This window comes from Barbus barbus (assembly GCF_936440315.1).
Source record: "Barbus barbus genome assembly, chromosome: 14".
NCBI classification, from domain to species: Eukaryota; Metazoa; Chordata; class Actinopteri; order Cypriniformes; family Cyprinidae; genus Barbus; species Barbus barbus.
This window is the reverse complement of record NC_136742.1, coordinates 13,070,123-13,094,935: the sequence shown is the minus strand read 5'-3', so window position 1 is coordinate 13,094,935 and position 24,813 is coordinate 13,070,123. Positions and strand designations below refer to the sequence as shown.

Genomic DNA, 24,813 nt, shown 5'->3' with positions numbered 1-24,813 from the left:
GAGCGCGTGGAAGTTAAGTTGATTAACTAACAAAACGTCAATATCAAGAGGACATTTAGCTAGTTGAAGTTGTTTAATATCCGAGCACATGTCACCTTTGCATTCATTTATTAAGTTAATTTAATGGCAGTATTGTTTGCTAAAAAAAAATGGCAAAAGACAATCCCTTGAAACTTGTGCGTTAGGTTGAATGCATATTTTCCATGTTAATAAACAACTCTTGGTGATTTTTCAAAACTTTTATTAACAATGTCACATTACATTCTTCTCAAACTTTAATTTCATAGATTATAAACCAGTTTTAAGTGTAACCAGACACTGTAAATTTATGATAAAAAAAAATCAATCATTTTTTTTGTGTGTAGTATTTAAAAGAAAAAATACTGCAAGTTACAGCATACATTTGTCAGATTGGCTTGACAGTTTTGTATTTGAACTTGTCTGTTAAAATGATAAAAATGAAGAACAGTTGGGGAAAGAAATATACTTTTTAATGAAATCTTTCAGATCATTCAGTTTCATGACTGCGTTTGACAAAAGGAGGGTTCGTCTAGTCATATGATCCCTCAGAAACCCACAGCTGTGATTTATCCTTTATGTGTGTGTGTATTTTTCTAATTAGAGCTGCTATTCCTCTCTGGTGTGATATGCTATTTATGAGAGAAACACTTGAAGATTAGCAACATAAATTATTCATCAAACAGCTTATTAAATAAGTATGGCAGCTGCAATTCTTTACAGGATGTCATATATAGAGTGTAACATTAGTTTAGCCTCTTCCACTCCTAGCTGTCATGGTAAAGACAAATCCAGCAAAAGTGCTTGAAGTTTTCAAATAAACCTTCACACAGAGAATCAAATGGAGACCACTCAGTATAGCCAGAGACGTTTGAATTTCAACATTATCTTTTCTTATTTGAAACGGTTTATTTAGGGACAGTACCAATGAAAAAATGTCTCAGAGGATTACAACATAAATCAAAACATCCCTTATATTCGGTTAAAAATACCATATCCAGTTTATTGTTTGTGAGAGTGGGCAGCTAATCCAGCGGTTCCTGTTTGATTCGAATGACGGAGGTCGTGACCCCACGGTGACTTCGTTTGATCTCTCTCCTCAGAACGTACTCACTGAACTGGGTTGAGTCCACACCACCTCCACAAGAAGCAGCAATCTCAAAACCTCTTTGCTGCAATCGCTCCAGAACCTGGCGAACACAAAAATTCCCAAACACACACCAAATCATTATCCTTTCACATTCTACCAATAATAAACAATTAATACACACTAGTGTTCAAAGGTTTGGGGTCAGTAAGGTTTTAAAATGATTCTGAATGAAGTCTCTTCTATTCATCAAGGATGCATTTATTTGACTAAATTTATTTCTGTGATGGCAAAGCTGGATTTTCAGCAGCCATTATTAGTCTTCAGTGTCACATGATCCTTCAGAGATTATTCTAAAATGCTGGGGTTTGGTGTTCAAGTCATGGTAAAAATAGTCAGTTGTGCTGCTTAGTTTTTAGTGTCATGTTTGGTCATTTTAATGCATTTAATCAATAAATAAATTCTGACACTAAACAGTAGTGTATGTATTTTTCTCCACACAAATAGTTAAGAAAAATAGTTAAGTCTTCTGGTACAGACATTGCCTCTGAATCAACATCCTCTTGTTAAATTTGGCAGTGTGCTTACAAATGTGTATATACAGCTTGATAAATTTTCAAATGCAAAAAAAATTGCAGAATGGTTTACTAGTTGGGATGTACATGTACTTGCTAAGGTTGTGGAGCTTTAAAGGAATAGTTCACCCAAAAATGAAAATTCTGTCATTAATTACTCACCCTCATGTCGTTCCAAACCTGTAAGACTTTCGTTCATCTTCAGAACACAAATGAAGATATTTTTGAAGAAATCTGAGAGCTTTCTGACCCTCCATAGACAGCAAGGGAACTGACATGTTCAAGGCCCAAAAAGGTAGTAATGACATCATTAAAATAGTCCATGTTACATCAGTGGTTCAACCGTAATGTTATGAAACTACGAGAATACTTTTTGTGTGCAAAGAAAACAAAAATAACAACATTATTCAACAATTTATTTTCTTCCGTGTCATTTTTTGTCGCATGTTCACAAGAGTACCACGATGCATGCATGTAGTGCTGCTGATGTAGGAGCTGAATGTGCTGCAGCTTGTTTACTAGCAGAGGAATGCACACCCATGTGTAGTGGTACTATCGCGAATGACCGAGAAAGAATGACACGGAAGAGTAGAGATTGTTGAATGAAGTCAATATTTTTGTTTGCTTTGAGCTCAAAAAGTATTCTTGTAGCTTCAAAACATTATGGTTGAATGACTGATGTCACATGGACTATTTTAACGATGTCCTTACTATCTTTCTGGGCCTTGAGTGGTAGTTGCGTTGCTGTCTATGCAAGGTCAGAAAGCTCTCAGATTTTATAAAAAATATCTTAATTTGTGTTCCAAAGATGAATGAAGGTCTTACTGGTTTAGAAACAACATGAGGATGAGTAATTAATGACAGAACTTTCAATTTTGGGTGAACTATCCCTTTAAAGATAGGATGTACAATAAAAAAATCACTGTTTGAAAAGAACAGTGTGAAGACTCTTCAAATTTCTGCTTTTGTGTCCCACAGAGAGAAAAAAAGCAGCATATGGATTTAGAACTACATGAGTAAATTGTGACAATTTTCATGTTTGTGTGAACTATTCCTTTAATTGACCACCCCTGGCACAAAATCACTGTCGTCTTGAGTTAGAAAAACAACACAGCCAAAGTGTTATAAACCATCTGTCCAGCAGCTCTCTCAACTGAATAAAATGAGATACTTAAACCACTTGCTTATTCTGTCTTTCTTTCTGTCTGTTTCTCCCTCTCACTCTCTCACTGTTTCTTCCAGTCCTGCAGATATTCGCTCCACAGAACTGTGAGATCACATTGCATTAGTGTGCCTTAAGGATGTCCCTTCCTCTTTTTCTCTCCAGCACTGCGTCACTAAAATTCCCTTCACTCCCTCCTTCCATCTACAGTTTTCCACCATATTTTTCTTTCTTTGTCTTTTTTCCCCTCCAACCTCTCATTTACAGGTCAAAGTTTCTGTCTGTCTTCACTGTGTGACTTTCTATCATGCTTTTGTCCTTCAACCCTCTTTTTCTCTCATTTTTCTTTCCTGTCTTCTGCCTCTACTTTTCTCAATCTCCTGCCTCCATTAGTGTGACGGCAAGTGCCAGGGGCCAAAAGATTTAATAAGCAAACAGGATTAGACAGCCTCTAGACACACACACACACACACACACACACACACAGTATGAAATGGTTACAGAGCACAGAATAGGAAAAACTGAGCTCATATTGTACATTCATTCCTGACATGAATCATGGGCCAGTGTTTGTAGTTTCTAATACAAAATCAGCTGACGTTTCTGGATGAAGTTGTTATAAAAGACTTGCAGATTTCAATTGAAGTGGTTACATGTGGTGTAAAAAATCAAGAAAAAAAAATTCTTTACACTGTATATACATGCAAGCATAAACTCCTTGATCATTATTCAAAAGAAAAAAGTACAATAAAAAGTATAAATAAAAACTAAAATCATGACAGTTTTGTAAAGTGAAGAAGCTGAATTAAAAATTTTTTTTGTTTCTGTGCAAAAATAAATGTTTACTGTGTGAAAAACTGAAATAGTAATTTCTTGTAAAACGTACTCTAATAATCTTTATTTACAACTTTAATACAACTGTTTCACACTTTTGTGTAACATTTTTGAATTTGCATGGTCCGTGAATTCTCAAAAACTGTAAAAAAGTGGTCAGCACTTCATAAAAATGAATATTTATTATAGAAATAAATAAATAATTGGTATTGGCTGGTGTGTGAGTGGTGTTTAAGGTGTCACCCACCTGTACAGAGTTGAGGTGGCAGTATCCGTTTAGAGGAAAGCGTATGACGTGAGTGGAATCATGGTTCCAGCCTGCGTTGACGGAGTTGCACATGACGTCTCCTATCTCTGGGAAGATGTCCTCGATGAGGGCTTTATCGCCGCTGAGCGTTATCCTCTCTCCCAGCTCAGGGGCCACGCGCACTACCACACACTCGCACAAGCGTGATGTGTACCTAGAGTCCTGCTCCGAACGCCAGCGCTCCAGCTCAGCCTGCAGAGGCTGCAGCTGGAAATACCGGGCCTCCTCGTACAGCAGAGAGTAGTCCTGCACACACACAGATACACAGATAGATGGCACAACTGATACTTAAGGAACAATTCACCTAGAAATGAAAATTCAGTCTTTGTTTCTGGCTGTTACAGTACTTTTATTTAGTTTTTGGACAGCTCCTGGTCACTATGAACTGTTGTATGGCAAGAGATGTGCATTGACTGTGTTTCAGGAAAAAAATAACAGCATGGATTTGGAGTAACATGATGGTTATTGACAGAATGTTAATTTTGTGGTGAACTATTCCTTTATTTTATTTATTTTTTTAAACAATCTGACTATAACATCAATAATAATGCAGTGTAAGATTTAAATACCTTAAAGTCATCTGGAATAAGCAGTTTTGAGGTCCTGAGGAAGTTTAATATATAGCGGAACATGTGTCCATCCCGATCTATAAAATAATGCTGCTTCAGGCTATCCAGTACAATGGGCTCCGTGCCATCAAACAAACGACCAATCCTGTGAGAGGAACAGACAGATAATACAATATTTAGATATAATCAAACAACAACAATGATTTGCTTTCTTATGAAAGATTTTTCTCACACGCTCATTCACTGGAATTCCTATAATTATGGGGACACATGAATGGTTTTTACACTGTACAAACTGTCTATCGCCTTATGCTAAACCTACCCCTCACATAAAACTTTCTGTATTTTTAGATTTTCAAAAAAAAACTTTATTCTCTATAATTTCTAAGCTTCTTTTCTCATAGGGACCAAAAAATGTCCCCACAAGGACAAAATTTACTGCTATTACTATGCTTGTTGGTCCCCATAATGTAGGGAATACACACACAATTAATTACAAATATATTTATATACAAATATACTTGCTCAAGGACTCACTGAGGGACCCACTGGGGGACGTCATTGCCTAATGGTTAGAGAGTCTGACTTGTAACCAAAAGGTTGTGGGTTTGAGTCTCAGGTCTGGCAGGAATTGCACCTTCCACCTTCAACACCATGACTGAGGTGAGACCCTTTAGTAAGACACCAAACCCCCAACTGCTCCCTGGGCGCCACAGCAATATGGCTGCTCTGTGTGTGTCACCATACTTGGCCTCACTATTTGGTCTATTTACATTTCAAAAATTTGGAGTTCAGTTCAAAAGCTTTTTTAATGTTTTTGGTGCTCAAGAAACATTTCTTGTTATTAATTTTAAAAAGTTTGATATTTTAATGTTAACTTAATATTTCTGTGAGTTTTAGGATTTTTTATGAACAGAAAGTTTATTTCAAATTACATTTATTGATATAACAGATATGATATAAATTGATATGATTTTTTTTCCATTTTTGATATTTTAATACTTTTTTTTATTTATTTTATTTCCCCCCCATGTTTTCCCCATATTTAAGTTCACATTCTAACATACAATCAGTATGACTGCAGTTTAATGTGGTTCTAGACAGAGTTTAATAGTAAAGGGATATTTCACCCAAAAATTAAAATTCTGTCATTAATTACTAGTCTCTTAACTACAATAATAATGGTATTACCAATGTACTTTTTTTTTTTTTTTTTTTTGCTTGTGTTTAAAGAGATGTCAGTTTGCAGAAAATAAATGATTGAAACAATCTGAGGAACAATTGTTGTGACTAGGTGCTGCTAGGATGTTCTTGGATTTGATGGAAGTTTGAGAACCACTGTGCTAAAATATTCATTAAAAACAATCATCTGAGTGTGCTCATGTAAATACATGACTGTCCGACAGCAGATTTGACAGTTCTTTCGGTCAGCACAGTCTGCCTGAGCTGTAGCCTGCATCTGCATCACGGAGGGCATGGTTGGAGGCGGCGGCCATCATTGCTCCTGACGACGCAAATGTCATCATCCAGCGCCCTGCTTCCTGGCTCCATGATGAGTATGTTGTCATATTGATGTTGTTTGTGATAAAGTAGCCAAGGGGGGAATGGATCACAACTGTCACTGATGCTCTCTGAAACATCTACTTGACAATTACAAAGGCTTTCCAAGGCCTATACTAGATTATTCCAGACCCATTTGATACTAGATGGGAAAATATGTGTTTCTATGCCACTGTAAGGGACAGTGGGAGGCGGAAACCGTGTGAGACATGTGAGCAGTTGTGAGACAGGATGCTAGTCTGGCTCAAAGCGCTTCAGGCTTCTTTTGGCCTGTGCTCTTATGTTTGACTCAGTCAGCAGCTACAAGACAATAATGCTCTTTGGCATTGCAGAAATATACCGGTCAGTGAGCTAATGAGCACAGACAGGCCGCACACACACACATACACAGAAAACACACACATATAGAGCAAACACACATCATGAAGGACTTGTGTGTGAACAGACGCGTTCAGAGGATGACATGCGTTTTAGAAATTTTAGGCTGACTGCCAAATGAATTGGAATACAGTGGAATAAAATGTCATTTTGATTGGTAAAAAGAACACCATTAAACAACTCCCTCATGTAATACTAGGGCAGTTTGTTTCCAGAATATTTAGAGTTTCGATTCCTGTTTCTGGCATCAACTCTGGAATCGATTCCTCACTGTTGCTTTCAATTTTTTTTTCAATTCTGTTCTTTTCTTTCTTTCTTTTAAAGATTGGAGACGTTCACCCAATCTTACTGTGACTACATGATATGAAATCTTACATCCTTTTAAACCTCCTTAATAACGGATGAAATGTAGTGCTGTCGAACGATTAATCGCATCCAAAATAAAAAAATTAGTTCACATAATATATGTGTGTGTACTGTGTATATTTATTTTATATATATATATATATATATATATATATATATATATATATATATATATATATATATATATATATAAATACACACACATGCATGTATATATTTAAGAAAAATTCTATGTTTATATATTAAATATATTTATATATAAAATATAAATTATATGAATAAAATAGGTGATGATATTAATCATTCATTGCTCTATTCATGTAGTGGTGCTCAAAGATTATAAGATTATTTTATTCTTTCTTATAGACTTAAAAGACCTAGAAAAAAAAAGTGTGTTTGTGCATCAGTGTCTGTACAGTGTAAAACTTTAATGTAGGAAACTTATCCAAGACATAGGCCTATACACTCTTAAAAATAAAGGTGCTTCAAAAGGTTCTTCACAGCGATGCCATATAAGAACCATTGTTGGTTCCACAAAGAACCATTCAGTCAAAGGTTCTTTAAAGAACCATCTCTAAAGAACCTTTTGTGAAGCACCTTTATTTTTAAGAGTGTAGGCTAATCATTATTCTTCAGTTGTATGCTTTTCAACATGTAGGACCACAGAAGGAAACAACGATAAGAAACTTTATTAACTTAAGTGAATTAAAGGTAATTATCAGCAATATGCTTTATTTAAATGTTTCAGCGTGACTTACACTACCATGACAATGAGTGGTTAGAAATAAGTCAACTCTCTATTTGCAAAACCTCAGAATTGATTCTTTTTGTTTTTGGAATCAATTCCCAGCCCTATCTATGGTGTCCATTTCTATATATTTTTGTGTCTGTGTGTGAAATTTACCTGGACTCTGGGTATTTGGTTAATGTGGCCAGGCTGCTGGTATACATGTGACCCCCTACATCAATGTGGACCGGCGCGTTGGCCTTTGTGAGCTGTGCGGGTGTGGGAATGCCAGCTGTACCCAGCGGGGAGACCGGCGAATGTGCCAAGATCGGCCGAGTCGACATGCCCACACTGTTGCTGCGATTCTCCTGAGAAAAAAAGATGGGTAAGAAGCAATTTCGAAATTAATATTTATAACAGGAGGTCAAAAATGAGTCAACATGAAATGGTATTTGAATCCAATTTTACTTGGAAAAAAGTTTATGCATCAGGATTTGATTGGATTGCAAAAAGCGGACACTGATACACAAGAACATAGCTATACTGCCTTTGGAAAATAGCAAACAAGTTGTATTTTTTATACTTTAATAGAGATTGAATTTATCCATCAAGATTTGATCAGATCAAGAAAATTGGGCATTGAATGGACCAGAATGGAGTCAGGTGGTCGGAAGGGAGGAGTTGAAGAAGTAAAATGGATTTGTGACGTCAGCCGAAAAGAAATTTCTCAGGCCCATGGGCCAAAGTTGAGGGCCTGTAATGGTATGATTTGGGCTGTCTTGCCGAGTCATATTACAAGACAGCAGAAAAAATAGGGAGAAAAAAAAAAACATGCCACTGAAGCATTTATTAATTTAACTTAAATAATCCATACATTTTTTTTTGCATTAAAAATGCCTATTTTAATAATATAGTTGGATATAATGCAACATTTACTTACAGCCCTTCATAGTAAATATTTGGGCACCACTGGTTTAAATTTTACAAAGGCAAATTTATTTTTTCTTTGGAATATTATGTTGATGTATTGTACAAAAGGAGCATGCATTACATAAACAGGTGTCAATTTTGTTTTTATGTGGACTTGATCTCTGTCACTAGCTGAAACCAAACAGAATCACAAGTTTGCTGAACACTCCTACATGCCTCAAACTCCCACCATCCATTGTCCAGAAAACAGGTAGTTTAGCGATTCAGACAAAGCATGGTTTTAAAAATGCCACGAGGCAACAGTGTTTCTGGGAATCAACTTTTAAATGGCTTGCTTATAGCACTCTCTGAACTAGAATAGGAAAGTATTTTAACCGAAACAATTGAAGCAGCCTCTTCATTTGGTTAATGTGTCATGAGTGTGGAAGGGAAGCACAGCGCTAAATGGTTTACAACATAAACACAGATAATCATTTCTACCTTGACAGCTACATTACAACATAAGTGGATATAATTAAATTGACCCGTTATGGCATTAATGGTGATTTGGCTGTCAGCACTACACAACATTACAGTAGCGCCACTCTCATTAGCATCAGTAGGGGCTCGTTCCATGGGCTTCGTCTGCTTGTGCTGGGAAATAACTGTTTGCTAAATCTCAATGGTCACTCTCTACTGAGGCGCAATGAAACAGCCATGGGCAGAGTTTCCTTTAAAGATGAAAAACAGAAAAAAGTAAACTGTAACATAAGTATACTTGTGTACTTAGTGCACTATCAATGCATTTTTCGCCCAGAGCGGAGTAACAATATCTGAGTCGACTGTCTTACAGAATGAAACATGCTGGGAGAATGAGTACAGCAGACTGGCTTATACAGCGACCTGAAAAACAAGCATTAGCCCTTGTTAATACACAGAACATGTGCAAGTAAACATGTATCCAGGCTAGCACATTAAAGCACTAATGATAAACATCTCTGGCACAACTGGGTGTTTTAACGGGTGCAGTTTTCTAATGGTGGCTGAATGGGGCGTTATGCCTATGGGAAGACTAACTTGGGTCAAAAGGGCATTTTCTTATGCATCACTTTAAAAAAATAAAAATAAAGAAATAAATTATTTTCTGGCTAATTTTATATTTGCAGCGTAGGCAATGAAGAAATGCGAGCATGGGGTGGACATCGTTTGCTTTTATTGATTTGGCTTTTGACAAAAATAAGATCGTACAGTCAACTTTTATACACATGGCCAACACACACATAAAAAACATAATATATTTGTGCCTTAAAGAATAAAGCTAGTTCAGTGACCTTTGCAGTAAATAAGTACAACCCAATAAAATTAAAACAAGAATGAACATAACCTATTTATTATTCCACTGTCACAGATGGTGCCGGGAGCCAGAGAAGGGTGAGCTATTGGCTCTGCCATTAGCTAATTAGAAAAATGTTGACACCAACTTTAAGTATACTCTGGAATTGTGGATGCTCCAAATAAACATGCAGGGTAGGTTAATTATTGCAGTAGTGATGTGAGAGAGTTTAAATGGAGCTGAGCTCTTTGCAGTATTTATGGTGATGAGTAAATGCACATTGGAATATTTCTGTAGATTATTATTAAGCAGAAAGAGAGTTGGTAAGATATAGACAGGTCTATAGATCTAGTCAAAAACATCAGAATAAAAGTGAATGAAATTGTTGCAATGGATATCTACATAATTGCAGAGCTAATTAGTGAGTGATAAATAAATAAACAAACAAATGGCCATAATTCATTGCTTTGAATATGAGTATGAATACTTCTATTATAATGTGTCATCAGTGATTTCTTGAACCGTTGTCAGTGTTATAATGGAGGATCATATAAGCAACATGTGTCAGAAGCTACTGCAGTGTTGGTTTGATTAGTGTATATACTATCTTTCTAAACTTCAGATGACAAAATAATACATTTGTATACAAAATAACTTCAAAAGTTTGTGGTTTATATATTTTGATACTTCATGCTTTTTTTTTAAATTGATTTTGAAAGTGACAGTAAAGACATTTATAATGTTACAAAAGATTTCCGTTTCAAATAAGCGTTGTTCTTTGGAACTTTTTATTCATAGAATCCTGAAAAAAATAATTGTATCACGGTTTCCACAAAAATATTAAGCAGCTGCAGCACAACTGTTTTCAACATTGATAATAATAAATGTTTCTTGAGCAGCAAATCAGCTTATTAGAATGATTTCTGAAGGATGATGTGACACTGAAGACTGACGTAATGCTGAAATTTCATTACAGGAATACATTACATTTTAAAATATATTAAAATAAAAATAAAAAACAACATTAAATATTTCATTATATTACTGTTTTTACAGAATTTCTGATCAAATAGATGCAGCTTTGGTGAGCATAAGAGACTTTTGAATAGTAGTGTATTTGTAAATGCAAAATATGTAAAAACGATAAGCCTAAATAATGCATATGACTCAACGGATGCATGAGGTAAAAAGTTTCCCAAAGTTTCAAAGCCTCTGACCCAGACTCTTTTGATTGTTAAGTCATCTCAACTGAGGAAGATATGAAAGCAAAGACGCACATTACATCAGTTAATTAGCAAGGAGGGAACATAATATAATTGGATTTGAATGTGAAATTACCAAGTGTCATAATTGACAAGGCCTTTCAACTTTTTTTCCAGGATGTTTTCAAGGACTCTCTTCCCCCTCTAGGTGTCGCTAATACATACTTCACCCAAACTTTTTGAAGAGATACATGCTGTGATTTTAGTGGATGGCAACAAATAGAAAAAAATAAATAAATAAATAAACTTGAACATTAACATTCATAATGACAATATTGCTGAGGTTACATTAAAAAAGCACAGGTATAATCTCTCGAGGATGAATATTTAGGTACTGTAGAGCACTGTTTAATTCTGATCATTAATATAGTGTAATGCAGCTGAAGAACACACTTAACAGCTCATCTCAGGCATTATATTTAGGAGTCAATGCTTTTTTTTGCTGGAGCCCAGCACAGGTGCAATATTAGCTCATGCCTCCGCAGGCAACGAATGCTTTTATTTTTCACACTCACCTTCATGCTGAAGGGTGAAGAAATCAGTGCCTGTTTTAGTGCAGCCTACTTACAAAGCATAATAATATTCACCAACATATGAACGAATCGATTTTAATCGACCACCGCTGGCAATTTGAGCTGCTGCCCCTTGGAAAAGATGGAAATGATGGACTTGTTTATAAAGACGGGGAGTTAGTTAGAAAAAAGGACATTAAATGTGTATTAATCTATTAACAGACCTCAAAAACACATATTAACTCCAAAAATTTATCCAAAATGAAAACGCACAATTCACTTGCTTTGTGTGGGGACCAAGTGTCACAGTTAGTTTCATTCTGAAATCACACTTTGTCCCAAGATACACCAGCAGAACAAAATTGACATTATAATGAAGAAGTAATTCAGGGATTTGCTGACAAATGTTCCATGCAAAATGACACACACAGATGAGTCAAATTTGACATCCCACGTTGTTGTCTAAAATGGTTAATTTGCATAAAACGCTGGGTGTGAAAACCCAATTGTCCTCTGACTGATGTGATTGACAGACAGCAGGGCCGCTGGTAAAACTAATCTGAAGCGTTATTCTAAGACCGTGTCACGTGTCAAAAACGTTTCGACGTGCTAAAGACATGAAATCGCCGTTACCTGTGAGGGCAGCATACGAGGACTCTCTCCGTTGGGTTCGCAACGAGCGGAGACTAGCGCGGTGACAGCCGGAGTGTCCGCGCGCGCGCAGAGCCTTTTCGGCGATGCCTCCGGTTCTGCAACGCTTACCGGACAGACGAGCGCCCGCGGGCGCTTGATCGCCTTCTGCGGTTTGAGCTCGAGCTCGGCCTCGCAGCGCAGCACGTGCTGCAGGTGCGCTCCTCCGTTGACCGTTTCTGGAGAGACGCAGAGAGGCGCTAACTTTGACCCGATGCCCGCAATGCCGTTGAGCGTTGCTATGGAGACGGCGCCGATGCAGTGGTTGGTGTAGGTCTTTGACAGTTTGGCGGCACGCGACAGCATCTGCATCCTCGTGCCCAGCAGGTTCTTACCGATGGCTTTATTCTCGTACCACGTCGTGTCGGTCTCGCTGCAGTGATCCCGCGGGCGCTGGAAGAACGCCTTGCAGAGAGGATTGCGCTTTGAGAGGTACTTGACGAAGCTCGCGTAGGGACAGAACTCCGTGGCGGTCTCGTACATGCGGGGCAGGTTGTCGTCGTCCGTGTCCGTTCTTTTCTTCGTCCAGGACGCGGAACGGGACTTGTGGTACGGCCCGAGCGCTTTGAAGTACACAAACTTGCGTCCGTCCTCGTCCGCGGCCAGACCGAAAGAGTCTTCCTCGAGCTCGCGCTGGTTCTCCCGCCCCCGCGTGCAGAAGTACATGCAAGTCTCGAACCAGACTTTGTTGAGCAGCCCAAACGGAGAGCTGGCGCTGAAAACGGCCGACGTGTAGAGCTTTCTCAGGTCGGAGCGCGTGATGGCTTGCTTCTGCACCACGGGACCTGCGCCCTGCTCCTCCAGCTTGCGTATGACCGCGGCGAGCGCGAGGTTGGCGCTGCGCAGCTCGGGGTCCTTGGTGAGGTCCAGCGTGCGGCAGAAGGGGGGCTCGTTCAGGTAGCGGTTGAGCGAGCTCCTAATGCTGATGAGGGAGGACTTGCTGTACAGCTGTCCGCTTTTGGAGCGCGCCTCTGAGTAGAAGGAGCGCAGCACTTTGCAGAGCGCGTGCTTGTCCATGCTCTCAAAGTCCGTACTTTGCGCCTTCTCCGTCAGGTACTCCCGGAAGATTCGCACCGCGTACCGGGTGGCCAGGCGCGTGTTCTCGCTGAGCCTGGAGCGGTGCACGTCTCCCTCGGGTCCCGCGTCCAGAGCGGCGAAAAGCGGGTCCCCCGCCGCCGCTGAGTCGAGCAGGTCCGTATTGCGCATAAGGACCGCTTCCCCCGTTTCCACGGCAGCAGCGCAGCTGTCGGGCTCCCCGCACTCCTCCCACTCTAACTCGGCTTCCTCTTCTGACACTTCTCCCTCTTCCCCTGTGATCTGGATCTCCTGAATCTCTTCCTCCTCTTCTTCGTCCGAGCATCCGTCTCTCTCCCGTTCCCCCGCCATCGGGTCCGGTTCATCATCGCTACAGCAGTGGTCCCCGCTGCCAGGCATTCTCGCCATATTGCAGTCTGACAGTGTATGAGTCCCGAGGCACTGCGCATGCGCTATATTGGACCGCAGAGCTGAGAGCTTTTTGTGCGTTTTAGTGACCTTCAGCTACGAGAACAGGCACGCGCTCTTAAAGGTGCAGGGAAAGGGGAGCTAGATTGCACAAAATTAAAACACACACACTCACTCTTTCGCACTTCAACTGAGAGATAAAGCGAGAGAAAGAGGCAAACGGCCAGCTATACTCTGTATTGGACTGCAGCAGAATTAAGCACTAAATTATGACTTTAATACACCCACACAGACACACACACCTGCTAATTATTAAAGGGCTATGCAGCTCAGGCAGGCTGACTTGATTTGGGAGTTTCCAGTAGCAGCTGTGATCATGTCTAACCCTGAGGCCATCCATATACTTTCGAGTATGTGTATACAGCCTTTTGTGTATGTGTGAGAGGAAGAGAGAATGTGACAGATGGGAGGGAGAGAGAGATGAAGGTGTGGTGAGCTAATTGATATTTCTGTGCATGGTAAGAATAATTTCGACAAAGCTTAAAGTGCACACCGTGGGTTTGAGTGTGCAATGATGGCAGGCAGGGAAAAAAGAACACTTGAAAAGGTGAAAACTCACACAAAAGGAACAGTTCATGCAAGAATGAGAACTGTGTCATTACTTTCACACTCAAACCTAATATTATAATGTAAAAATGATTTTCAAAGTTGTAAAAACTTTGTACAAGAAAAAAAATATGATTTCGGTTTTTCTATTCAAAGATTTCACACTTAATTTAGTGTTAGCCATTCCTTTTTTATGTCTGAAAAGTTTACTAGCAATTTCTGACAGAAAATACACCTTTTTTTTTCTTGCAGTGTATCATGCACACTTTTTACAATATAATGAAAGTGAATGAGAACTGGTGTTCATACACATCTTTAAAGTCTTTTAAAGTCATAAAATACCTTTGCAGGTGAAAAAGACTAAATATAAGTTGTCATTTAACAAAAATCTTGAGATCCATTAAAGTTCTCATTGGGACATTTCAGTTGACTCATTTCAATAAACCAGTTGATCCAATTTACAAAATGGACTGACTGGATGATTATTAGTGAACAACAAGTTAAATTTGTCTATTTGTCCCATAAGGCTATGGCTTCATAAGGCTTGCAATATAGGACTTGAGTCATATGGATCATTTTATGCTAATTTTCTGGTGCTTTTGCATCTATTTTGAAGCTTCAAAATTCATTGTCATTGCATGGAAAAGAGTGAATATCTCAAAATGCTGCCTTTTGTGTTAGGCAGTAGGGTGTATAAATGACGACTGGTAGACTCGCCTACAGTTTTTCATATTACTTGCTATATATGATGTGCCACTGCCTGGACTGTATTTAACTTCTGCTGTTCTGATATGCATTTATGTGCTGTGATTTGCAAATGCAGCTCAGCTGGAGCTCACTGCAGACTTTCTCAGGTTAGAGCAGATTTTCATTTTCCTCTTACACTCCTCCGTCTAGCAATAGAGGCTATTGTAATGTAAACGGAGCCCCTCTGAATTGCATCATGGCTTACTCAATTATGCATTGATATTTTCATGTATGAATGATTCTAGATTACTGAGTATAAAATTGCATTCGGCCCTGTGGATAAAGAGCCATGCGCCATCTCTAAATCTATACGGCAAAATATGGCAGTTTTCATTTGATTCATTACATTCATCCATTAATACCAGATCATCCTCTATAAGTGACCTTGATCAAGAACACATTCCTAAGTGCTTCTACATTCACGCCTCTCTCCTCTCCCCTGTGTTTGTGTGTGTGTCGTGAGAACCCCGAGGCAACTGCTGTCTCAGTATGAACAGCACAGAGCTGAGGTTTGGCTCTGGAGAATAAGGCAGATGTTTGTCTCCGGCGCTGTGCCTCAGAGAGAGGCAACGCATGAGGAAGCGGATTTTAGAGCTCAGTAGGGCTCAAAGCTAGAGGAGGGATGAAAAAAGCTCTATTCATCCATCAGCAAATCAACAGCGATCATCTGACTCATTAACTTTATACGGTCAGAGTCTTTCCACAGTCTTGTGAACATTTCTTTAAGGAAAAATTATGAGTCAGTGGCACGTAAGAGTGTCTGCGATGGTTTTGAAAAATGCTTACACTATTTTCAAAAAACTTTAAATAAAGACCCTAATATATCTGTCACGTTCCCTCTCGGGGGACAAGGAGCGAGGAGACGTAGGGTTCCAATAATCCTTTTTATTGGGTGAGACGCACACAAGGAGACGAGGAGCTTGGGGAGAGACGAACATCAAATGACAATTAAGACCGGACACAGGGGCTAGGAAACACAGGGATTATAAACACAGGGAAATACGGAACAGGTGTGGACTAATCAAAACACAGGGCTAGGGACTAATTAAACTAATGGAGACAAACGAGGACAGGAACAGGAAGGCCAAATATGGGCACAGGAGGAGGGGAAACACAAGACAAGGACTGACATTACGCCCCCCTCCGGAAGGCGTGTCCTCACGCCTAACACCATCCAATGGGGAGGGGGGGTGGGCGCTCTGGAGGCCTCCAGGGCGGTGCCCGTTCCAGGGGCCATGGCGGGTCAGGGGACTCGGGAGGCCATGGCGGGTCAGGGGACTCGGGAGGCCAGGGCGGGTCAGGGGACTCGGGAGGCCAGGGCGGGTCAGGGGACTCGGGAAGCCACGGCCTATTTTTTTCGGGTCGTGTGGCCTTGGCCCTTGGCCCGGCCACACAGGCTGTGACCCTCTTACCCCCCCCCAAAATTTTCTTGGGGAAGCTCCCCCCTGGGAGCCACAGAGGAGCGGACTCTGTCGGGCGCTCTTGCAGCGCGGACTCTGTCGGGCGCTCTTGCAGCGCGGACTCTGTCGGGCGCTCTTGCAGCGCGGACTCTGTCGGGCGCTCTTGCAGCGCGGACTCTGTCGGGCGCTCTTGCAGCGCGGACTCTGTCGGGCGCTCTTGCAGCGCGGACTCTGTCGGGCGCTCTTGCAGCGCGGACTCTGTCGGGCGCTCTTGCAGCGCGGGGCTGGACAGAACCCGCGGGAACGTGCGTGGAGCCGGCACGGGAGGGCACGTGCGTGGAGCCGGCACGGGAGGGCACGTGCGTGGAGCCGGCACGGGAGGGCACGTGCGTGGAGCCGGCACGGGAGGGCACGTGCGAGGAGCCGGCACGGGAGGGCGCTCGGGAAGCGCGGACACCTGGGGGCGCTCTTGCAGCGCGGAAACTTGGGGACGCTCTTGACGAGCTGGGCTGGACGGAACCAGCGGGAACTCAGGGGGGCACGGGCGTGGAGCCGGCACTGGAGGGCACGTGCGTGGAGCCGGCACTGGAGGGCACGTGCGTGGAGCCGGCACTGGAGGGCACGTGCGTGGAGCCGGCACTGGAGGGTACGTGCGTGGAGCCGGCACTGGAGGGCACGTGCGTGGAGCCGGCACTGGGGGGCGCTCTGGAAGCGCGGACACTTGGGGGCGCTCTGGAAGCGCGGACACTTGGGGGCGCTCTGGAAGCGCGGACACTTGGGGGCGCTCTGGAAGCGCGGACACTTGGGGGCGCTCTGGAAGCGCGGACACTTGGGGGCGCTCTGGAAGCGCGGACACTTGGGGGCGCTCTGGAAGCGCGGACACTTGGGGGCGCTCTGGAAGCGCGGACACTTGGGGGCGCTCTGGAAGCGCGGACACTTGGGGGCGCTCTGGAAGCGCGGACACTTGGGGGCGCTCTGGAAGCGCGGACACTTGGGGGCGCTCTGGAAGCGCGGGGCTGGACGGAACCAGCGGGAACTCAGGAGGGCTGGGCGGAACCAGCGGGAACTCAGGAGGGCTGGGCGGAACCAGCGGGAACTCAGGAGGGCTGGGCGGAACCAGCGGGAACTCAGGAGGGCTGGGCGGAACCAGCGGGAACTCTGGAGGGCTGGACGGCACCAGCGGGAACTCAGGAGGGCTGGACGGCACCAGCGGGAACTCAGGAGGGCTGGACGGCACCAGCGGGAACTCAGGAGGGCTGGACGGCACCAGCGGGAACTCAGGAGGGCTGGACGGCACCAGCGGGAACTCAGGAGGGCTGGACGGAACCAGCGGGAACTCAGGAGGGCGCTCTTGAAGCGCGGGGTTGCGCGGGTGCTCTGGGCTGAGGACAGCAGCAGTGCTGGGAAGAGTGGGGTGGCCGGAACATTTGGCAGGGCATGTGGAGGGTCCTGGCGAGCGGTGAGCTGGTGAGGCCGGGTTGTTCTCGGGTTGGGTTGGACGAAGATCGGTTTGACATTCTTCGACTTCGAAATCAATGCCATGTACATTGAGGACATAATTTATCAGCCCGATAAGGGAAAAACTGCACGTGGGGATATCGCAGCTGATGACATCCTTGTCCAACCCAAACCGAAAACACACACCGAGCGAGGCGTCAATCCAGCTCACCTCGTTGGAAAGCTCAAGGAACTCCTCAACATACTCTACCAACTCCCGACCATCCTGCCGCAGACACCAAAGCCTGTCCTCAGCCATAGTGTTGTTGTAGGTCCGGTCTTCTGTCACGTTCCCTCTCGGGGGACAAGGAGCGAGGAGACGTAGGGTTCCAATAATCCTTTTTATTGGGTGAGACGCACACAAGGAGACGAGGAGCTTGGGGAGAGACGAACATCAAATGACAATTAAGACCGGACACAGGGGCTAGGAAACACAGGGATTATAAACACAGGGAAATACGGAACAGGTGTGGACTAATCAAAACACAGGGCTAGGGACTAATTAAACTAATGGAGACAAACGAGGACAGGAACAGGAAGGCCAAATATGGGCACAGGAGGAGGGGAAACACAAGACAAGGACTGACAATATCACATGATGTAACCAATTAAAAAAAAACTAAACATATATTTTCAATAGGCATTTAATACATCTTTTATAATATAATGTAATATATTAGAATTTATAATGTATATTAGTATTGTATAAATATTTTAAATATCATAAATTAGTAATTAAAGTCTAAATATTTTTAATATATAACTTTATATAATTATATTTGAAAATGTTATTTATATTACAAGTATCATGAATCACTAATTGTCAAAAAAGTTATATATATATATATATATATATATATATATATATATATATATAATTAAAATGTATTTTTCCAACTTTTTTGATAATTTGATATGTCAAATGTATACGTCTTATTTCATTATATCATGAATTATCAATGAAGTCACACCACATGACATTTTACAAACTGAATTATCCTTGCCTTGTCAGAAAAAGGTCAATTTATTTGATATTTTAAGTTTTATTGACGTTGACACACAGTCATGAGGGTTTGAAGAAGTCCTCTCAATTATATAATTTCCTGTTTTCTTTTTTCTGCATGTTGGTTGCACCACATGAATTTACTCATAAATGAGTTTTAGGCTTTATGCCATTAATTACAATTCATATAAATTGAGAATTTAAAAACTTGAATTAAAAAAAGAGGGAAAAATTGGAAAAACTGAGAATGAGTGTCATGTCAAACAGAACTTCGCGAATAATGCTGAACGAACATGTAGAATCAGACTTTTGTTTTGTAGTTAGTTTTAAAGCACATCGTGTTCGGCCAGACACTGATAGCAGTGTTCTGCGGGACCCTCCTGCACTAAACATTTTGGACTTCTTCCTCATCTTAGACACTCGATTGAAGTCTTTGCTCATTAGTAAAGCGCTCCGTAACCTGAAAGAGGTGCGTCAAATGAGAAAGACCTCAAACGTGCAGCGCCAGAGTTCTCTGGAAGAAACCTGCCATACAGTCCCTCACTCGAGGCCATAATGCCAATACAACCGGATCATGATCTCGGTAACTCGAGTCCTCAGGTTACCCCTAGCTAGAACTAAACCAGCCACCTTTGTGTTAGACGCCTGAATCCCTAATCATTAAACTCCCAGCATCTTTTTCGCAGGGACAAGGTATAACGGCGGACCTGTATCTCATTTCTCTCGTCCGCACAGCACACATATATCCCCGTGCGAGGATGAGCCTCCATTTTGAAACGAGAGACCTCTCTTCTTTTGTCTCATTCTGTCATTCCTGCCCACAGGCATGTCACCAGAAACAGCTCTGACATCTCTCAAAGGAAAGAGAAGGAGAGGGAAAGACAGAGCGAGAGAGCTCGAGCAGAAACTGAAAAAAATAAACCCTCCTTTCCACATTTTAAATTCTCGTTAGCAGAGCCCATTTCACACCTAGATACCCAATTAGCAATTAGCAAAGCTTTAAAGTGCAGTCCTGAGCCGAGGCCCTGATCCCGGCCTGATTTGTATGCGCTTTGTGCAGATAGCGATAAGAGAGAGGCTGAATACATGTATAGTTTTAAATTTAATTTCATAATCATTTGCATGGCAGGGTAGCCTGCAGGCGAGAGGGAAAATAACATGCCCACTCTTCAAAAGGGAGATCAGGCTCGTTACATGGCTGTGCGGAGGATTGGAGAGGGGCTTTTTATGTGCAGGCAGGTAATTTGTTCCCTGACTAATCTGAAGAGATAGAGAAGTTCAGAGGAAGCACTTTTTATAAAACAGTGTGAGTGCAGCATCACAAATCGCCTCTACCTCAGAGGCTTGGGAGAGAATGAAAGCGAGCGAGAGAGAGAGGAACACCAAGGTGCGATATAGCTGAACCTACTGCCAGAGCCCCGGGCTGCCAAAAAAGAGTAACTACTGAATGTGCGAGTGTGTGTCTGGGTATGTACGGCTCGGAGAGAGATAGAAACCGTCTTTGAGCACGCCAGCGTTGTGTGCCATCCGGTATGGGGGAGATGCAAATAGTACCGAGCACCTGTAGTATGTCTGTCCTCTTTGGCCGCTCCTTCAGGATATATTCATCAGTCAGTGTGCTGGACAGAGCTATTTTAGCATCAGTGATTTGATATTGATATTTTTTATTTAATTAATTTCTCTTTATTTTTTTATAATTTTTTTTAAATATTCATTTTAATTTTTAGTTAAAGTTTTAGTAATTTTTTTTTTTGTCATTTTTAAAAATATGTCTATCTTCTTTTTTTTCGTAAATGTAAATGAATGAGAAATTTTGAAAAAAAAAAAAATATATATATAAAGCAAATTATTATTTTTAACACTTTTTATGGTTTTAATTAATGATAAAATAAGTTTACTTTTTATATATTAATATATATTTGATTTCTTATACATATTATTATTGTCTATAAATAAATAATATCTACATTGTTATATAGAATAAATATGTATAATATATAATATTAAATTATATAATATATTTACATATATTTACATATATTTCAGTCAACATTTTGTTAATGGTTTTAGGTTTAAACAAAAATAATCCTTGCACTGGATGGTTCCCATTTATGTCTGACCATCAGGCTACAGTTCATTTCACATGTTTGAGGCACAAGGGACTCGGAGAGAGACAGTAAGATGGAAAGACTTGCATGACATTCTGCTCTTAATCTTATCCATATTCATGGGCGCATATGCAAAGTATGGATGTGTCAAGAAGCGCTGAAGACAGCGTGAGGATTAGTAACCTGTGTTTGAGGTGATTCCAAGCCCACATTAACATGTTGAATATTCTACAAGAGTGAGTCAGAAAACTCAGCAACTCTGCCCTGTCCGTGGGCAGCAATTCAGCTCGCTGCATGCGATCCATTGTGTGCGTTTTAGTGGGTGATGGTGTTCTGTACAGGAATGTTTGTGTTCTCCATGAGACCAATTACATTTGTACTTTATGATCCCCTACAGTTATACGAGACTCTTTCCAGATTTAACAGATAAGGCTGGTGCCGACTGTGTCTTCCTCACACGCCGATTCTGTCTGTGCAAACTTTTCTCAGAAGAACAGGAACCTTATTTCTATAGAGCTCAAATCTGTCTATGCACATTTCCACCATGACAGTATTGATTAGCATGACATTTTGTGAATATAATGTCAAATTTAGGTTTTGTTAAATGGTTAGGATGCCAAAAAATTTTGATGACAGGATGTCGTACTGGATCCACTGGGATTCTGAAATAGATACTTTGCTCAAAGCAACATGAACTAAAGGGCCCTGAGATTAAAAAAAATAAAAATATCAAAACTGTATCAAAACACTGTGACTGTAAATAGTGAAAAGAGAGAATATCAAGATTTTTTATTATATAAGATTTTTGAAAACCACATTTCAGCAAATTGTCACAGATAGATAGATATCTGTCTATCTATCTATCTATCTATCTATCTATCTATCTATCTATCTATCTATCTATCTATCTATCTATCTATCTATCGATCTATCTATCGATCTATCTATCTATCTATCTATCTATCTATCTATCTATCTATCTATCTATCAATCAGTCACAGAAAGAAAGTTACAAAATCTGTCACTGCGATGGGATGCTATGTATCTTTAAAATACTAAATATGCACCTTTTAGTGGAAAATAAGGTACAATGGTGTATATTTGTAAAAACTACCATCCCAGTTACAGCTTCTGAACCTTTCTTTCTGAGATAGATAGATAGATAGATAGATAGATAGATAGATAGATAGATAGATAGATAGATAGATAGATAGATAGATAGATAGATAGATATGGACTTGATAAATCACAATTGATACATTACATTTGGGCATGTGTACGCACACAGCACAAAACACAGAAGCTAAGCCCCCTCTAGTGCACCCTAGAATGCCCTTTTTGATACCTCTCTTGGCCAGGTAACCTAATTAGGCCGTATATCTAAAGACTCAAATGCCAGGTGACAGTACCACACACATCCACTTGGACAACAACTGGCAATTCCACGAGCTGGGAGCATGTGGCGCCACAGCTGTGAGCCAACAGAATAGGCTACAACTTAAAGGATATGATACACTGGTCAGATAATACATTTAAAGTGAATCACGCTTCAATCGGTGCACTTCAAATGCGATCCCATTGTAACTCTTGTAACCATTGCGTCTTGTTCCTCTCTCGCGCGCTCTGAGCGTACAGCAGCTGTAGCTTATTATACGAGAATGAAGGAATGCTCGACTTTAAACATCGCTGTTAAAAATAACAACCGCCGCGAAACACAAATAAACAAGAAAAACATCCTCAGCACCATTCAAAAAGTGTTACAAATGCGTGAAAACGCAATCTGGTTGCGATCAAACCTGCCATTTGGCAACCCAAAACCCTTAATACAAAAGCAGCCGCTGTATTAAAGAACAGATTTTCATAATAGCTTTCCACATTCGCCTCGCGTTCAAAGAGCGTGCGACTTATCGTAGCGCATCGCGAAACCTAATCGAGGACGCCATTACGATATCAATCAATTATTAGAGGCTTCGCTACAGAACAGTTTTACATGTGACAACGCACAAACTGCTTCAAGTGTCGTTTTGCGCTGCCATTACACATGTCGGGAAACGGGAGATGATAAATATTTTTGTCCCAAACGCGCTCATCCTCTGGCACATGCGTACATGCAGCTGCGCTCTGAAGACCCACTGACTCTCTCTGTAGAAAAAACCCCACAAAGCCCAATCTGGCGCTCCTCACCTGGAACATCCAGCGACGTGTCACCTCTCCGTGTATAGGCTCCTGTCCGCGCCCCTCGCTCAAGCGCTGAGGAATGGAGCCCAGCTGAAGCTGCATTCACAGAGAGTCGCTCCAGGGGTTTCACAACCCCTCTGGGCCAGACCCGGATAGAGATAGAGAGAGAGAGAGAGAGAGCGCTCTCTCAAACAAACGCCCCTGCAGATCTCTCCTCACTTCAGGACAACTAGTGAATTAACCGATCACAAGAATAAGCTATTTGTTATACACAAAAATGTGCACTTTCTCTTATTCTAGGATGTAAAAAGGGATCTGGTGATTTTTCTGCGTAAAACAGTCGTCCTCTTCCTACATCTTGCAGCGGGGAGGCAGATTTGAATGGTTATGATTAGTTTTGATGGAACGCTGCCGCAGGCGCTTCCTGCAAATGGATGGTGTGCGCGCGCTCACAGAGGGGGAGAGGGCCATTAAACAGATTGAAACCTATGTCACGGCTATGCAAAACCTGTAAATATTAGGGAATTTTAAAACGGAGATCGTGAAACGCAATGGAAATTAACTGCTTATTCTGAAATAATTCTTATTTTTATATGCATCAATACGGTAGCCTATTTTTTCTAGTTTTGCCCAGCTCTAAAATATTAGCTAAATGGCCTATTCTGAGATTGCAATTTCTGTAAAATACTTTCTTATCCAGTTCAACTAACTGGGAAGGTCACAGAAATGTCACGAAGATTCATTTTTCAAAAGGTGTGGAAACTCTGCATGTCAGTTTTGTGCAAAATATGAACTGTGAACCAAAGTGTTTATTTCTCACCAGTTTTGCTGTGACTTGTTGAATATATTTATTGCATTGGAAATGTCACCATGAATAAAATGCCTTATTAATTCAATATTCGCAACCTTGATAAATGACTGTTGATGTCAGATGCTATATTAGCTACACATAACATGCTTTTAAGAAAAAAAGAAAAAAGGGAGTGGAAAAGACGATAGGCTAGTGAATGACAACAGGACATTTCAAATCGTTATACACACACACACACACACACACACACAGTCCTGTGGCCAGAGCATTATGGCTGACTCCACTGTTCCAGTCTTTCTCTATGGAGACAGACTTTAGGCATCTTATCTTTAGTTAAACAAATGCAGGCAGCTATCTTTCTTTCTTTTTCTTTTCTTATTCGTCCTCACTCTCCAATTCTTGCTATCTATCTCTCTGACAGAAGAAGGGATGACAGAGGGTATTAATCTCAGTCCATTCTCATTGAAAGTGCTGCCACTCTTCCGCATCTCCGGTAATGAGACGCATCATTTATCTGCCTGTTCTCTGCGTGTCAGGCAGAGCCACGAGAAACATTTGTGTGTTTGAGGGAGATTTGTACGTTATGTGTGTCAGGAATGCGTGGCAAAGGTACGAGGGAGTAGGTGTGCTGCGAACTGCTCGAAAAAGTGTGTTTGCATATGTTTATGTGCGCGTGTGGCACCTTCTCAGTTCACTCCAGGCACTGTGAGAATCAAACAATTTCATGCAGC

General features: G+C 41.3%; 1 protein-coding gene across 2 annotated transcripts; it reads right to left on the bottom strand.

Annotated features, from left to right (window-relative positions):
* Positions 1-232: 232 nt before the first annotated feature.
* Positions 233-23,464, bottom strand: LOC306879842 (BTB/POZ domain-containing protein KCTD1-like). Of its 2 annotated transcripts, none has more exons than XM_079433052.1 (5): positions 23,278-23,464; positions 7,761-7,951; positions 4,553-4,697; positions 3,924-4,229; positions 233-1,208 (listed from the first exon to the last, which is right to left on the bottom strand). In XM_079433052.1, exons 1-5 carry the CDS (start codon positions 23,371-23,373, stop codon positions 1,044-1,046), a joined length of 903 nt encoding a protein of 300 aa, XP_079289178.1. In that variant the 5' UTR covers positions 23,374-23,464; the 3' UTR covers positions 233-1,043. The 2 variants fall into 2 exon arrangements, with proteins under 2 accessions (XP_079289178.1, XP_079289179.1); XM_079433053.1 differs by lacking the exon at positions 23,278-23,464 and adding an exon at positions 12,233-12,546.
* Between the last annotated feature and the right edge of the window lie 1,349 nt (positions 23,465-24,813).